Consider the following 13,916-nt stretch of genomic DNA (forward strand, 5'->3'; position numbering starts at 1 on the left):
TGGGGCCTGCATAAAGTGGTGGGTGTTGCTTTAGCCACCTTGTTGGGCAGACCGCAGAGTGGATGCACCTAAAGGTCTTGCTGCCATTTTGTTATTTTTATGGGGGTGGGTGGGTTCTTTGTCTTCTTTACTGTGTTAGAGAATAGAGTAGGGCTGGGGCATGTGCTAAAAACCCTCTCTCAAAAATTGGGTCCTTGGCAACTCTGTAATATATATAAATATTTAATTTGTTTTCTATCCTGTTCTCCCCAAGGAGTTCAGAACAGGTTACAGGTTAACATACATGATATACAGTTAACGGGTTACAATTTGCCATAGCTACAGTACAAGTTTTTGCAATATTCTAAAATAAGTACTGTAAGTCCCATTATGTCCAATGACAGGGCAGTCAGAAATCCAGGACTGGCTTAAATCTCCTTAGAATTGGACAACTTGACAGCTCTCCGTCCACATATGATCCATGCCAGGAAGCAACCCAGATTCCAGAAGTACAGCAATAGCCAATCTGGTTGGCGTTCAGTCGAGAAATCTTAGTGGCGTGACAATTTGTAGGTACACAGCAAAGCATCAAAAGCATCCAACACAGTTACTAATTTGAGTAGAATTTTTCGACTTCAGCAGCTTTCCTCCTAGAATCGATGTTAAGCGCAAAACCGAAGCGGGATTTTTTTTTTTTTTTGTCCTCTGGCGCCTGCCGTCGGTGGGGGGTCGTTCTGCTGACGTGTTGTCTGCGCTCGCGACTGCCGCGAGCGGATCCCGGCAGCAGCGCGCGCGACGAATCGTTGCGCCGTTCGCTCGCTATGGCCGCAGGCTGGGACGAGATTCGGCGGCTGGCCGCGGACTTCCAGAGGGCCCAGCTGGCCGACGCCACGCAAAGGTCAGTGGCTCGGCAGCTCCGCCGGACGCCCGGGGACGGAGAGGTTTTAGAACGTAAAGCGCCCACGTCCCAGTCGCGGCTCTTTCCTCCGCTCCCTGCTCATCCCACGTAGGAAGAGGCGAACTTTTAGGTCTCCCCCTCCCACGTAGGGGTCCCCTTCACTTGCACTTCAAGTCAAGTCAAGTCTGTGCGTGCCCAGTGGGTGTTAACGCTTTCTCATGTTGAGTAAGCGCCTTCGTTGTGTCCAAGGAGAGCTCATTTCTATTGTGTTTGTCCCCGCCGCCCCCCCCCCCCCAGTCATTTTGACATGTTGGTGCCTAACAACCTCCACACCAGTAGTCTCAAACATGCGGCCCGGGGGCCACAAGCGGCCGCCAGGTACTATTTTGAGGCCCTCGGTATGTTTAACATAATCACAAAAGTAAAATAAAACAGTATCTTCATCATATGCCTCTATAGCTATAAATTACAATATTGTTATTAAGACTTAGCCAAAAGGAAAGATTTATGAACTATAAAGAGTTTTATCTCATACAAAATTGTCATTTCTTTAATAAGACATTAACTTTTTTTTTTTCTGCGGCCCTCCAAGTACCTACAAATCCAAAATGTTGCCCTGCAAAGGGTTTGAGTTTGAGATCACTGCTCCACACCCTCTCCCTCCATTAGCTGGGCAGCCCAATATTGAGCATGCTCCTTTATTGCTTATGAAGAAAGGGACCTTTTGCATTGTGTCTGGCACCCCCTATAATTTTGGACACTACGCCCGTACCTTTTCAGTAGTAGCATATTTTCCTACTACTACTTATAATTTCTATAGCGCTGAAAGGTGCATGTGGTGCTGTACATTCAACATGTAATAGTCCCTGCTCTGAAGAGCTTACCATCTAATTAGGACAGATAGGGTTTCAGTGGTTTCATGCACAATGACAAAATAGACTAAATAAATAAATAAAATATACTTTACTACATTCAGAAAAAACCTGAAGACTCATCACCTCTTTGACATTTAACAGTCTTAGTTTCTGTATAACTCCCCCTATTTCTGGGTCCCCTCTCTTATTTCTCCATACCCCCTTCCCTACTGCTTTCCCCCTTCCTCCTTGATCTGTCGCCTTGAGCATGTTATAGGTATGTGCGATGCACAAATGGAAGCTTAGATTAGATTAAACTTGGGTATCTTAGGGTGAGTGGGAGTTAGGAGTTGAAGGCAGCCTCAAAAAAGTGGGCTTGCTTGGATTTGAATACTGCTAGAGAAGGAGTTTTTGACTATTGTTCCACGTATATGGTTCAGAAAGATAGAGTGGAGTTTAAGGAGGGTGGGGGAGACATACGTGAGGAGACATTGAGGAGTTGCAGAGTGAACACACTTCTTTTCTGTTCTAACAGTTCATATTTATGGCACTGGAAGATTAAGGGCTCCTTTTATTAAGCTGCATTAGGGCATTAATGCATGGAATAGCGCGCGCTAAATTGCCATGCGCACTAGACGCTAACGCCAGTATTGAGCTGGCATTAGTTCTAGCCACGTATCACGGGTTTAGCGCACACTAAAATGTGTGCGCTAAAAACGCTAACGCAGCTTAGTAAAAGGAGCCCTAAATGATTTGTCCAGGGTCATTAAGAGTATTGGAAATATTTAAGCACTGCATCCTTGGTTCTCAGCCTCCTTGCTCTTCCATACCTGAAATCTTACTTCCCTCTCCTTCTGCTGTCTTTTTTTTTTTTTTTCATCCAACAGCTTAGCCCTTTAACTCTACTCTTAATCTCAAATTCCCAGCATCTCTTCCTGGCTGGTGGCGGTCAAATATTTTGTCACTTGACAATCAATAATGCTTTAAATTCTGATCAAACTCCTGTTTTCCTATTAGTATGTATTTGCTTCTGCTTATATGAGTAAATCCTTTGGTTCAGGTTTTGATGAATTTAAATGGATGGCAATCATAAGAACATAAGCATTGCCTCTGCTGGGTCAGACCAGGGGTCCATCGTGCCCGGCAGTCCGCTCCCGCGGCGGCCCCCCAGGTTCATGACCTGGAAGTGTTCCCTACCTAACCTAAAATATCCATACCCCATTCGCTCAATGTCCTGTAAGGTAACTCTATCTGTACCCTGTAATCCCCTTTGCTTCCAGGAAGTCATCCAGTCCCTTTTTGAACCCCAGAATTGTACTCTGTCTTATCACCTCTCCGGGAAGCGCGTTCCAGGTGTCCACCACCCTCTGAGTGAAGAAGAACCTCCTTGCATTCGTTATGAATCTGTCTCCTCTCAGTTTTTCTGAATGACCTCTTGTTTTAGTTGCCCCTGCTAGTCTAAAGAATCTGTCCCTCTCCACCTTCTCTATGCCTTTCATGATTTTATAAGTTTCTATCATGTCCCCTCTCAGTCTCCGCTTCTCCAGGGTAAAGAGCCCCAGCCTGTCCAACCGCTCGGCATATGAAAGGTTCTCCATACCCTTTATCATCCTCGTTGCCCTCCTCTGGACCCTCTCGAGTATTGCCATGTCCTTCTTGAGGTATGGCGACCAGTATTGGACGCAGTATTCCAGATGTGGGCGCACCATTGCTCGATACAGTGGCAGGATAACTTCCTTCATTCTGGTAGTGATACCTTTCTTGATAATGCCCAACATTCTGTTCGCTTTTTTTGAGGCCGCTGCACATTGTGCCGCCGGCTTCATTGTGTTATCTACCAATACCCCCAGATCTTTTTCTTGGCTGCCTTTCCCGAGTACCCTCCCTCCCATCGTGTAGCTGTACATGGAGTTTCCTTTCCCTATGTGCAAGACCTTACATTTCTCCACATTGAAGCTCATCTGCCATTTTTTTGCCCACTCACTCAGTTTGTTCAGGTCGCTCTGCAGTTCTTTGCATTCCTCAACAGTTCTGACCCTGCTGGAGAGTTTTGTGTCATCCGCGAACTTGATAACTTCGCACTTTGTCCCCATTTCTAGATCATTAATAAATATATTGAACAGCAGCGGTCCCAGCACTGACCCTTGCGGAACACCACTTGTGACCCCTATCCAGTCAGAGTAGTGCCCCTTTACTCCTACCCTCTGTTTCCTGTCCGCCAGCCAATTTTTGATCCATCTGTGCACGTCCCCATCCACCCCGTGGTTCCACAGTTTCTTCAGTAAGCGTTCATGGGGCACCTTGTCGAAGGCTTTTTGGAAATCTAGATATATAATGTCTAGATTTGACATATAAAAGAGATCCTTTTCCAGAAGCATTTATGTTGATAAGAACAGTGCTTCAGCAATGGAAACAGGCTTCTTCTATAAAGTTACCCACCTGGTGTATGGGTGAAGCCATTATTAAGATGGACTTGGGAAACACACTGCCTAGGTTAGACCCTGTTTGAAACAGAATTGGGCTTGATGGACCTTCAGTCTATCCCAGTATGACAACTCTTTATGTTCTTATATATGAATGTAAGCACTAAAATTCATTGGGGTCATTTGCAAAGCAGACATGTCCATGTATTTTAATTATTGATTGTTTTTGTACTTTCCCATAGATTTTACGGCCTTTTTGAATGTAAATCTCCTTGAACCTTGGTATAGTGCAATTAATAAGTTGTGTATTACATTAGATTTTCAAAAAATTTTGAGGGAAAATTATGCGTGTAAATTTTAAGTATATAGTTATAAAACTGCCCTCTTATCAACCAGTATAGCCAAAAGAAAATACAGCAGTTGGAATCTTATTTAAAGTTGTATGTTTTACCATTTAATGTGTAAAAACTCTTTTAAATTATAAAAATGAGGTATCTCAAACTTTGTGTTATACCTGGGACTTTGGAAGAAGAGTCTTCAAGTTCATATCAGCTTGGCTGCTCCCTTTGTGGTCACCTGGGTTTCCATAGTGTTTGTGAGCATTTCTAAGGTCTGAAGCGGGGAGGGGAGGGGCTAGCCATAGGAAACCAGGACTATGGAAGTAGCAGTGTGTTCCCTTCCTTTAAGGAACTAAATGCTCAGTGCTTGCTTATCTGTTGCAAAAATGTTTGTGTACCTGTGCTGGTCTTGTGAGGAGACCTTTTAATTAAGATCAGATGCAATGGTGTAACCATAGTCAATTTTGGTAATTTCCTATGAAGGTTTTCATTTAATTTGCATCTATTAGGACTCCAAAAGCTCTTAAATGGCATTCCAGTGGCACCGAACAATATATTTCTCTGGCAATAAAATCTTAGCATATGTCAAATATAAACTAAAGATCACCCTCGGAACAGAGGCAAAAACATGCTTGCAAGTAATAATAAATCCAAACAGTTCTTCATGACTGATACAGTACACACAACTGTAACCAGATGGATTAGTTTTGTGTATACAACAGGAATGGCACAAGATGTAAAAATCCTGTGTTGCACTGTATTTTGTAATTTCCTTTTTAGAAGAGAGCGAATCTTGTAGCACATTTTGTAGTTCTTAATAATCTGATCAGATGTAACTAGTGCTATCTACTGTCAATGTCTTGTTTAAGCTGGAAGTCCTTGGGCATTTGGCTTTACTGAACAGGGTAATAATTACCACCCTGCTCAGTCTGGGGTCGTGATTAGTACATTGGAAACTAGACCACCAACTCTCCAATTTACAGATCACGACCCCAGACTACAAAACTTTCAGAAAAGAAATAAAAACTCTGCTATTCAAGAAATCCATAAAGACTAACTAACACCGCAGAAAGCATTTCAATCCCCTGAAGCAACCCGCTCTACTCTGTAACACCTCTGGAAATATCCAGATAACCTTTTCTGTAATCCGCCTTGAACCGCAAGGTAATGGCAGAATATAAATCACTAATGTAATGTAATTAGCAGCAAATGCTTCATCCATTGGAAATGTTCTTAAATTACATTCCTGAGCAGGGTGGTAAAAACATTCAAAGATGATATTATTGAAACCCAGCAGCAGTAATATTCTGAACAAAAGTTCCTTTACTAGAAGCAAATTTCAAGGTATTTGTAGGCATGTGTTAACAGTAAAATAGCCAGGATAAATTATAAATTGTGAACTTTGCATTTCTGCAGGTTGTCAGAACGTAACTGCATAGAGATTGTTTCCAAGTTGATTGCTGAGAATCAATTGGATGTGGTGCATACTCTTGATGGAAAGGAATATATTACTCCAGCTCAGATCATCAGGGAGATTCAGGATGAACTTCATGTTCGTGGAGGTGATATTGTCTTTGTTCTTTTAGCATTGTAAAGTAGATATTAAGGAATTAGTACGCTCATATAATTGGGATGACAGAGAACCAAAGAAGAAAACAAAATGATAACCTATACATGTTCAAGCTTTTACAGCAAGATATATCCTTAAAAGCATAGGCTAGAATAGCTGTACAGATAGGAAAAGCCAGTAGATCTTTATCTGCCATTATCTACTATGGAGGTCATCTACTAACTTTGGGCTCCTTTGACTAAAGCACACTAACAGATTTAGTGAGCATTAAATTCTAAGAAGCCCACTTTATTCCTGTGGGCCTCTTAGTATATAGTGCATGTTAATTGTTAGCACCCCTTATTAAAAGGACCCCTATACAGTGGTACCTTGATTTACGAGCATAATTCGTTCCACAAGCATGCTCGTAAGCCAAAGTACTCGTATATCAAAGCAAAGTTCCCCATAGGCCACAATGTAAACTCAAAACAATTCGTTCCACAACCAAAGTTTGCTATGGTGGCCCAGGGGTGGGTACCTGCCTGTGGGTGCTGGAGCCCTTGCAGCGTGGTGGCTTCCTTCCCTCGGAGAACCTGTGCGGCTGCCCTCCCGCTTTGACCGATGCCTCTGCCATCCACCGTTGCCTCCCGGCTTCCGATTCAAGCCGGCCGCCATCCTCCAGAAGCATGCACAGGACCTCTCAACTCCCCAGTCAAGCCGGCCGCCGCTCCAACAACACGTGCCACTGTTTCTATGGTGTTGCATTGTATGCAGTCTGGTTTCTTGTTTCAGTTTAACGTTTGTCTACATATTTCTATTTTTAGTGTGTGATTATTCCATATTGGGCGAGGGTGTATCTGTGTTCTGTGTGTATAAAAAGGTCATGGCTTTCTGTTAGCAATGACTGTACAGCAGGGGTCTCAAAGTCCCTCCTTGAGGGCCGCAATCCAGTCGGGTTTTCAGGATTTCCCTAATGAATATGCATGATATCTATGTGCATGCACTGCTTTCAATGCATATTCATTGGGGAAATTGACTGTGCAGAATCTGGCTTTAGTTTTACAATGCGTGTGTTGGTGTTCTAGTGCTCACTGCAGTGTTTAAGATGCTGCCTTTTCCTAGGTGCACCCTTGTTGTGTGACTCATAGATTATTACTAAAAATATCTTTTTTAAATAGAGGAGGGTTTAAAAAAATGATCAGCACTGGCTGTCATATATACTAGGTACGCCACAGGATTTAATGACCCTATTCTTACTTTACTGTTGACTTGGCGTTGCCCCCCCCCCCACTACCACCACACCCCCCACTATAAAGAATTAAATTAAAGTTGTATTAACATCAAGCAACTTTCAAATGACATTAAAAGCAAATAAAAATAAAATGTTTTTAATACATTGCTAATTATTACCTGCATCTTTACCTAAACTGTTTTGCCCTAGCTCTCACTTTGATCTTAATCTGCTACTTTATTATTTTGCTGTAGTGCAATCACACAAGTCTCCTTCAAGGCTCAGTAACACCTCTCCAAAAATTATGTGGAAGAGGTCTGGAAGTGGGGATTGCATCTATTTCATATCCTAAGTGAGACCTCAGGAAGGAACCTAGTAATCAAAACATTATTAGAGGTGCTGTAGAGCCATTTCTTATATGACTGGATGAGCTATACTTATCTTTTTTTTCTTAGTTGTTTAAATTCATGCAGAAATAAATGGCTAGATTGAACCCAATGACTTCATTAATGCATTTCCCTTTTTTAAACCTCTATACCATTTGAAAGAGGGCACATATCTAATTATTCACTTCTAGAATTGGATATTTCTTAAATTTAGTAAAAATATTCTGGCACAAGTGTCAAACCTTAAAAAAAGAAGTCGTATTGAGCATTGGAAAACAATAATAATTAACTAATAAAAATAGTACACATTTAGGGCTCATTTTACAAAGGTACGCTAGCGTTTTTAGCGCACGCACCGAATTAACGCGCGCTACCTGAAAAACTACCACCTGATCAAGAGGATGCAGTAGCGGCTAGCACACTGGGCATTTTAGTGCACGCTATTCTGCGCGTTAAGGCCCTAACGCACCTTTGTAAAAGGAGCCCTTAATTTTCCCCACTACCAAATATCCCCACCCCACCCGGCTACTTTTTCATGCCACCCAGCTGGAAAAAAATTCTGGGGAGAACACTGCAGAGGATGAGAGAGCGAAAAATGTTGGATGTGGCAGTAAAGAGGGTGGGAGAGATGTCTGGATCTCTCAAGACAGATGGACATTGAGAGAGAGGGAGACATTGCCAATAGGGATGGAGGAGAGAGGAAGAAAATTTGGACTCGTGGAGGGACAGAGAGATGTTGGTTGGGGAAGGGAATGAGGTTTGAAGGAGATGAAGCATGCAGGAGGCAGAAAGAAAGAAATATTGGATGCATAGTCAGAAGGAAGTATAACCAGAGACTCATGAAATCACCATACAACAAAGGTAGGAAAAATTATTTTATTTTCAATTTAGTGATCGAATGTGTCTGTTTTGAGAATTTATATCTGCTGACTATATTTGTCTATTTTTCTATAGTTGTTACTGAGGTGATATTGCATATTTTATAGTCATCTGCCTTGACCTCTTTGAAAACCTCCTGAATATAAATGATAATTAAGATTTTCTCTGTGTACTGTGTGTTTTCTTTTTAATTTTGTGGTTACCATTATGTATTAAGATTATATTGTGTGTATATGAAAAATGGATAGAAGAAATTGCATTACAATTAGTACTGTTATTATAGGGGTGGGGTCTGGGGTAGAGCTTGAGTGGGGTACTCGGTTGATATTCATTAGATTTAAGACGTACTTGGCTTGAAGAAGTTGAGAAACACTGCTCTACATAATAACATTCAGTACAGCCAGAGATAAGGGTTTGTTTGTTTTTTAACCCTTCCCAGCATTGGTGTTATGTACGACTTTTTGTCATGCATGGTTTTTGCTAAAGTAAGTTTTACTGTTTTGGTGTAGTGGATCAAAAATAATATTAGTAGAAGCCAGCTGCCCCCAACTAATGCATTAAGTTTACTCTGCTTGGATCTCTCTTGACTCCCTCGCTCTTTTTGCCTTTGAGGTGTTTTCGAGATTCACCCAGAAGTGGCACATATGATGCAGACAGAGATTTCTATTTTTTTAAGTTTTCTAGCAGTGCCACATTTACATTTTTATTAGATTATTTCTTCATAGGAGAGAGTATATCATTTTTCCCCTTTAAGCACTGTTGCTCAACCATCATGTACAGAGGATTTAGAGAGGGATGATGGATTCACCCAGGTTACAAAGGCAGATGAAGGTGGTTCAAGGAAGTGTGGCACCCCAGCTGAATAAAATTACTTTGGGACTAGCACAGAAGGAAGTACATTTAGCCTGTGTAGAGATTTCCCAAGTCTGTGTGTCTGAGCATGACTGTCATTTAAGTGTGTATGTCCAGGTGTAAATATTGCCTTGTAAATCAGCTGAAATGTATGTTTTGAAAACAGATTTATTTCAGAGAAATGTCCTGAGTTCTATTAAAATCTATTATTGCTCTTTTTTTTTTTAAAGGTCGAGTAAATATTGTTGACTTACAACAGGTAAATATTTTTTAAATTTAAAAATTCCTGTAATGGTAGTGTTTTCTTAATCCACACAATATTAAAAACTATCCACGTAACAACAACAAACCTACCAAGTAAATCTTTAGGGGTCCTTTTACTAAGGTGTGCTAGTGCATTTTACCGTGCGCTAAATGCTAATGCTTCCATTTTATCCTATGGACGTGTTAGCATTTATCGCGTGCTAAGATGCACTAGCCCATGATAGTAAAAGGACCCCTTAATTTCAGCTTTGCTTTTTAAGCCACATAGGAATATTGGTAGGACCAAAAATTCTCCCACCAAGGAAAAGGATCTCGGAATAAACAGCCCTTAAGACTAATATATAGTGCTGCACATATTACAGTAATTATAGGTCCAAAAAACTCCTCCAAGTAGTATAATGATCAATAATATTGTTTACTTTTCTTAATAAAGTATGAATGATGTAAGTGCATGACAAAAATGTCACATTTAAATTAAAACAGTCAATTGTGTTCCATCTGAAGTTGGTAGAACCACGTGGTTTGAATGCTTTCATTGACTGGAAAGTGTTTACCATATATACTCAATCACAAATCAGCCTCAAGCATAAGATGAGGGCAGTTTAGACCTAAAAATGGACACACATGCTATGACCCACGTATAAATCAAGGCTCCCTTCTGGCCCTTTTTCCCTCCCTCCCTTTTACCTCCAGGGTCCAAAATTGTTCCCTCTCTCTATCTCCACCATAATCCCCGGCCTCCTTGCTGTATAACTTCAAGTGGATTTTCTATAGAGCAGTGGCAGTGCAGTGATACTCTTAGGGTGCCTTTGGCTTTCTCCGGAGCAAACTCTGATTTGTCTAATTTCTGCAGAAATAGGAAGTTGAGTCACAGGGGGTGGGATAGATATGAGAGAGCTCCTGAACAGGCCTTTGGCACTGCATTGCAGCTGCTCTATAGAAGTTCTGTTTGAAAGTGCACAGCAAAAGCAATATTGAGGGATGATTTAATTTTTTTTTTTTTAGTGCTATGGGCGTTATCTGTAAATAAGATGACCCTGGTTTGTTGAGGCTGGTTTTGGCTCAGATTTCTTGGCTATATATATGGTAATTAGTATCAGCAATGTATTGGCTGTGATCAAAAGCTTTTGACTAGATGACTTGAATTGTGGGATGGTATAACTGTTACTGGTTTCTCTCCGGGCCAATACATTGGTTTTGCACATACTATGAGACTGCGTTGGGGGTGTTGTGACACCATCATGTTGATGCTCAGAACCTAGCACTAGTGATGGAAACAATTAGTGCCGGCTCTGAGGTGGCATTCAGGAGAGGATTTATTTGATTTTTCCAAGTTTATTCTACATTTGATATACCGCATTGACAAAACATCTATGCAGTTGACATTTAGCAAAAATATTAAAAAATTAAATTTAATACAGTCAGAAAATGGAACTCCATAATTGACAGTAAAGTACCATATATACTCAAATATAAGTCAATCTGAATATAAGTTGAGACCCCCCACTTTCCCCCTCAAAAGGAGGAAAAATGGTTGACTCGAATATAAGTCGGGCGGCTTAATATTCAAGTGTCCTGCCCTGTCAGGCTCTGCACCCACTCCCCTCCCTGCCAAGCTCTGCACCCAGTCCCCTTCCCTTCATCCCTTCCTTCCTTCCCTCCCCTGTCAAGCTCTGCACCCAGCACCCTTCCTTCTCTCCCTTGTCAGACTTTGCACCCTTTTTTCCTTCCCTTCATGGTCAGGCTCTGCACCCAGTACCCTTCCTTCCCCTGTCAGGCTCAGCACCCAGCACCCTTCCTACCTTCCCCTGTCAGGCTCCCTCCCAGGAGCCCTGTCAGGCTTCCCTCCCAGGCTCTGGCCTCCATCCCTGCCCTATCTTCATACATTTGCCGATCCCTGGTTGAGGTGCAGCGGCTCCTCTACCGATCCCTGGTGGAGGTGCAGCAGGCAGGAGCAAGCTTTCCAAACTCCTGCCCCGCTGCTAACTGGCTGCACGGATCCAGTTTTTTCAGCTGAGCGGCACAAGCAGCAGTGCGATTTGGCGCTGCTTCTCGGCGCTGAGCGGCTTCCTTGCTGGCTCCTGCAAATTCTGGCCCCAAAATCCCAGTTTATATTAGAGTATATATGGTAAGTGAAGAAAAAGATTTAAAACTGATTGTGTGCTCCAAGATTCAGATCGATCCTCACAAGCTCTTCAATGATCAAAGTCAATTGGTCTGTCAGCCGAATGAGTCCATAAATAAAAATGTTTTTAAAAGAATTTTAAATCATTCAAGATTGGATTCCATTCGAATATTATTTGGAAGAGCATTCCAGAGTTGTGGACCATTTACTGAAAAGATACAGTCTCGGATAGATGCGTATGTAATATTTCCATTAGATGTAAGAAGATTCTGTTGAGAGCGAAGTATACAAGATTGTGAATATGGAATTAAATAGTTTTCAATGTAGGAAGGATTAACTCATGTTTTAAAAACTAAAAGTAAGATCTTATATATTATTTTTTTTTTAATTCTTTATTTGATTATTCATTACATTAATAACAAATATTCATGAATATCACAAAATTTTGTATATAAAATACATTGTAACAAACATAAGATATTTATTCAACCATGATATAGTCCACATTATAATGGTTGCCAGCATTTAAATTAGAAATTAAATCTATCAAAGATGGTATGGTGACTCATGCTAAACTATAGAAACTAGAGAATTCTATAAGAGCTAAAAACCTTCGTTTATTAAATTTTCCTATTACACTTTATTTGTCATCCTTAGAACTCTTGAAAATGTATTTGAGGGAGATATTGCATTATACTAAAGTGGATACCTTAGAACTTGATAACCTCTAGTACATTTCAAGAGCTTCTAAAGAGATAGCAGAGGAAGACGAAATGGACAAACTTGTTTCACCTGATAGTTTGAATGTATCGCAGTTTCTCGAATCTTCTCAAGATATAATTAATAAATGAGCAGCTCTTTTAGTGGCCTTCAAAACAGAGTTAGAAAAACAAACTATATTTTTTGAAAAAACAAGACCTATTTTGTGGCCAACGAGTGATAATTTTTCCAGATGTCTCTAGACAAACCCAGTTTAAAAGGAAGCAATTCCTTCAGCTAAAGCCTAAGGTTTTGGCAGTTACATAGAAACATAGAAAGATGACGGCAGAAAAGGGCTATAGCCCATCAAGTCTGCCCACTCTACTGACCCACCCCGTTAAGTCTGAGTGCTAATGACCTAGATTCTTGACTTGACCTCCCTAGGGATCCCACATGGATGTCCCATTTATTCTTAAAGTCAAGCACGCTGGTGGCTTCGATCACCTGCACTGGAAGCTTGTTCCAGTGATCCACCACTCTTTCCGTGAAGAAATACTTTCTGGTGTCACCATTAAATTTCCCTCCTCTGAGTTTGAGCGGATGCCCTCTTGTGACCGAGGGTCCCTTGAGAAAGAAGATGTCGTCCTCCACCTCGACACATCCTGTGATGTATTTAAATGTCTCAATCATGTCTCCCCTTTCCCTGCGCTCTTCCATAGTGTAGAGTTGCAATTTGTTTAGTCTTTCTTCGTACGAGAGACCCTTGAGCCCGGAGATCATCCTAGTGGCCATCCGCTGAACCGACTCAGCTCTAAGCACGTCTTTACGGTAGTGTGGTCTCCAGAATTGCACACAGTATTCCAGATGAGGTCTCACCATGGTCCTGTACAGTGGCATTAGAACTTCAGGTTTCCGGCTGACGAAGCTTCTATTAGAAACATAGAAACATAGAAAGATGACGGCAGAAAAGGGCTATAGCCCATCAAGTCTGCCCACTCCACTGTCCCACCCCATTAAGTCAGAGTGCTGCTCGACCCACGTAGAGATCCCACGTGGATGTCCCATTTAGTCTTAAAGTCGAGCACGCTAGTCGCCTTGATCACCTGTACCGGTAGTTTGTTCCAGTGATCCACCACCCTTTCTGTAAAGAAATACTTCCTGGTGTCACCACCAAATCTCCCTCCTCTGAGTTTGAGTGGGTGCCCCCTTGTGACTGAAGGTCCCTTAGGAAAGAATATGTCGTTTTCCACCTCGACACGACCTGTGACGTACTTAAATGTCTCAATCATTTCATATTGATACATCCCATCATTTGCCTTGCCTTGGATGAGGCCTTCTCCACTTGTTTGGCAGCCTTCATGTCTGCACTGATGGCTACATTGGGGCTACATTCTTTTTAAAATTTCCATGCACGTGCCTGATTTCGTACGGAAGTGACA

The 13,916-nt window shown here is 41.6% G+C and overlaps 1 protein-coding gene across 4 annotated transcripts in view; it reads left to right on the forward strand.

Annotated features, from left to right (window-relative positions):
• The first annotated feature begins 448 nt into the window (after window positions 1-448).
• UFL1 (UFM1 specific ligase 1) overlaps window positions 449-13,916 on the forward strand; it is a 149,236-nt gene continuing 135,768 nt past the window's right edge. The window contains exons 1-3 of one of the 4 annotated variants that reach the window (XM_033937243.1): window positions 667-877; window positions 5,909-6,054; window positions 9,620-9,648. In XM_033937243.1, coding sequence (XP_033793134.1) covers window positions 801-877; window positions 5,909-6,054; window positions 9,620-9,648 — 252 coding nt within the window. In that variant the 5' untranslated portion in view covers window positions 667-800. Of the gene's footprint in view, window positions 549-666; window positions 878-5,908; window positions 6,055-9,619; window positions 9,649-13,916 lie in introns of those variants that run through there. The other 3 variants (XM_033937239.1, XM_033937241.1, XM_033937240.1) reach the window with 3 other exon arrangements.

The sequence above is a fragment of the Geotrypetes seraphini genome, chromosome 3, assembly GCF_902459505.1.
Source record: "Geotrypetes seraphini chromosome 3, aGeoSer1.1, whole genome shotgun sequence".
NCBI lineage: Eukaryota > Metazoa > Chordata > Amphibia > Gymnophiona > Dermophiidae > Geotrypetes > Geotrypetes seraphini.